Here is a 3,216-nt window from a genome sequence, read left to right as displayed (position 1 = left end):
AACAAATTTTTGTTAATGGAAGGAACACATAGGGTGTGTGGAAACAAAAGCTTAGAGGAACTAGAGGGTGGTAGGAGATAACCTGTGTAAGTGATGGGGAGACCACGTACTGCCATCACCAACAACAACTCCATAAGAGCCAGCATACGGAGTGTGGAGAGAGAGGTTAGAGAGATCAGCGGTGACATGATGTGTGGCGCCAGAGTCTAGGAGCCAGTCAGACGATGCAGGCGAGGCAGCAGTAAAAGCGGCGGCCGAGGAAAATGGCAAACTCGGGGCAGCGCGTGGTTGACCACCATGGGGCGCAGAAGACAGAGCTGGCGTGAATTGAATGTCAGGACAGCGCCAAGCAGAGTGACCCTGACGATTGCAGAGCTGACAGCGCCCCAGATACGGGCGCGAGAAACGCTGGCCCTGCGCCTGGGCGGGCTGGTGGAATGCAGGCCGCGGATTCCAGGCATCGCCGTGACGAGGCTGGGCAGTGGAGAGGCCGAGAACATTAGCAGGTGGTGGGCGGCGGCCTTGATGGTTGGAACGCTGGGTGGAGTGGGCTGTTGCCGAAAGGGCAGAAAGAGAGCCCTGTCGAGCCAGAAGATGAGCCTCATGATTGAGAAGCTTTTCATGGAGCTCCTCAAACGAGATGGCAGTGTCACGGGCTTGAATGGCATGAGCAAGCTCCTTGTAATCATCATCAAGGCCATGCAGAACTTTGATTGTAAGATCTTCGATGTCGAGCGGAGCATTCATGAGGGCCAGTTCATCATCCTTTGATTTTATGAACTGCATGAATTCAGTGATGGTTTGGGATCCCTTGACCGGATTCCGAAGCTGTGTCTTGAGTTGAGTGATGCGACCACAAGAGGGCTTGTCATAGGTATTGGCAAGAGTGGTCCATGCTTCGGCAGCAGTGGTGGCAGTAGCAATAAATGAAATCAAGAAGGGAGAGAGGGATCCAATGATGATGTTCAGAATCAACTGGTCCTGACGGATCCAAGTGGTATACGCAGGATTCAAAGAGGAAGTGGCAGGAACGGTGGTGGCGGTGGCCGTGGCCGGCGTCGCAGCGACGAGGAGGGCCCGTGGTGGACAAGGGTAAGATCCATCAATAAACCCAAGGAGATCATGACCAGTAAGGAGGGTCATGAACTGGAGACGCCAGGAAAGATAGTTTGTGGATGTCAGCTTCAAAGGCGCATGAGCAGCAACATTGAAGGAGATCGGAAGCGTGATAGCCGGACCGGGTGCAGCAGCCATGTTAGTCGTCGGAAAAAAAATATATTGGAAGAGAAGGGGCGGCGGCGGCGGCTTCGGCTTGGTAGGGCTATGGTTTAGTGGCGTAGACCGGGAGCTCTTGATACCATGTAGAAACGTTTGGAAAATATATTTTTCATATATTCAGAAATAAAGATACAATATATATTTATATACAATTTCACGAGATAGAGATAAGAAAATAAATAAATAAAAGATACAAAAGATATACACAATATTTATAAAAATATATTTCCAATATGAACCACTTGTGGATGGTAATCGTCCACCTATCCTCATCGGCTCTTACGGATCAAATTCATCCTAAACATGTTTTATTGTATCCAAATGTACACTTGGCAAACACCCATTGGTTGCAAGAACAAAAGAGGATCGATCTTGGATTTTTGTCCTAGCAAGAAAAATCTAGTGGTGATTGCACTTTCCAAATGGACATTAATATCAACCCCAACCAATCACAATACACCATTTGATCTCCAAAGATAGAGAATACGATACAGCCCACTTGTATAAATACCATATGAGATCCCGGAGGTTAATCAACCACTAACACATTTACACAACTCCTCAGATACAACAAGCAACCACTCTTGAACAGCCATATGGCTTCATCTACAATGGCTCTCTCCTCCCCAACCTTGTCCGGGAAGGCGGTCAAATCGCCATCTATTTCCGACATCACCGGCACCGGTAGGGTCTCCATGAGGAAGACTGCTTCCAAGCCTGCTTCATCCGGCAGCCCGTGGTATGGCCCCGACCGTGTCAAGTACTTGGGACCATTCTCTGGTGAGTCCCCAAGCTACCTCACCGGTGAGTTCCCCGGAGACTACGGGTGGGACACCGCTGGACTCTCGGCAGACCCTGAAACCTTTGCCAAAAACCGTGAGCTGGAGGTGATCCACAGCAGATGGGCCATGCTTGGAGCCCTGGGATGCGTCTTCCCAGAGCTCTTGTCTCGCAACGGAGTGAAATTCGGTGAAGCCGTGTGGTTCAAGGCTGGTTCACAGATATTCAGCGAGGGTGGACTGGATTACTTGGGGAACCCGAGCTTGGTGCATGCACAGAGCATATTGGCCATCTGGGCTAGCCAGGTTATACTGATGGGAGCTGTTGAGGGGTACCGTATTGCCGGAGGGCCATTGGGAGAAATCACTGACCCACTGTACCCAGGTGGCAGCTTCGACCCATTGGGTCTTGCTGACGACCCTGAGTCATTCGCTGAGTTGAAGGTGAAGGAACTCAAGAATGGAAGGCTTGCCATGTTCTCCATGTTCGGATTCTTCGTTCAGGCTATCGTCACCGGAAAGGGTCCGTTGGAGAACCTCGCCGACCACCTTGCCGACCCAGTCAACAACAATGCATGGGCTTACGCCACAAACTTCACTCCCGGCAAATGAATTTCATTGTTGAAACTGTACTCAGTCGAGATTGTATTGTCGTTCAATTACTGTGAATTATAAGAATATATATAATTAATGCATTTTTGAGTTGAATCTGTGTTATTTTATTCTTTCTGTAATTCTTTGTGAAGGGAACAAGCTCGATGGCATCACAAGTATAGATGCATATGTCACTGCATGCTGTTAATGATCTTCCAACATTTAGAATCATGGCATATATCAGGCGATCTTTAAAGTATATAATACTATCTAATGCATTAATAAACGTTTATATAATCAATTTGAATTTTTTGTGAAAAAATTATGCATAGTTATTGGTGCAATTTTCTTTTAAAAACAAGGAAATTTTGTTTAATTTTTATTGATTTTTGTTGTTTTATTTGTAATCAACTCCAATATCTATATATATATATATAATTTACTTAGGTCAATCAAATTAATTAATTAACTTCATAATATAAACATCACGATGAGATAAAAATTATTTATGAATTGTGATGCAAAGTCCTTCTAATTAATTATTTTATTTTATTATATAAAAAAA

General features: G+C 46.0%; 1 protein-coding gene across 1 annotated transcript; it reads left to right on the top strand.

Annotated features, from left to right (window-relative positions):
* The first annotated feature begins 1,805 nt into the window (after positions 1-1,805).
* Positions 1,806-2,765, top strand: LOC140880742 (chlorophyll a-b binding protein 3C, chloroplastic-like). Its single transcript, XM_073285444.1, has one exon. It carries the CDS (start codon positions 1,875-1,877, stop codon positions 2,667-2,669), a length of 795 nt encoding a protein of 264 aa, XP_073141545.1. The 5' UTR covers positions 1,806-1,874; the 3' UTR covers positions 2,670-2,765.
* The last annotated feature ends 451 nt before the right edge of the window (positions 2,766-3,216 follow it).

Source organism: Henckelia pumila, chromosome 2 (genome assembly GCF_033568475.1).
Source record: "Henckelia pumila isolate YLH828 chromosome 2, ASM3356847v2, whole genome shotgun sequence".
Classification (NCBI taxonomy): Eukaryota; Viridiplantae; Streptophyta; class Magnoliopsida; order Lamiales; family Gesneriaceae; genus Henckelia; species Henckelia pumila.
The sequence above is the reverse complement of the archived record's forward strand: the minus strand, read 5'-3'. Positions and strand labels throughout refer to the sequence as shown.

What these genes read in the sequence shown, in the direction of transcription:
- LOC140880742 (XM_073285444.1), top strand. Translation starts at nt 1,875, where the DNA reads ATGGCTTCATCTACAATGGCTCTCTCCTCCCCAACCTTGTCCGGGAAG.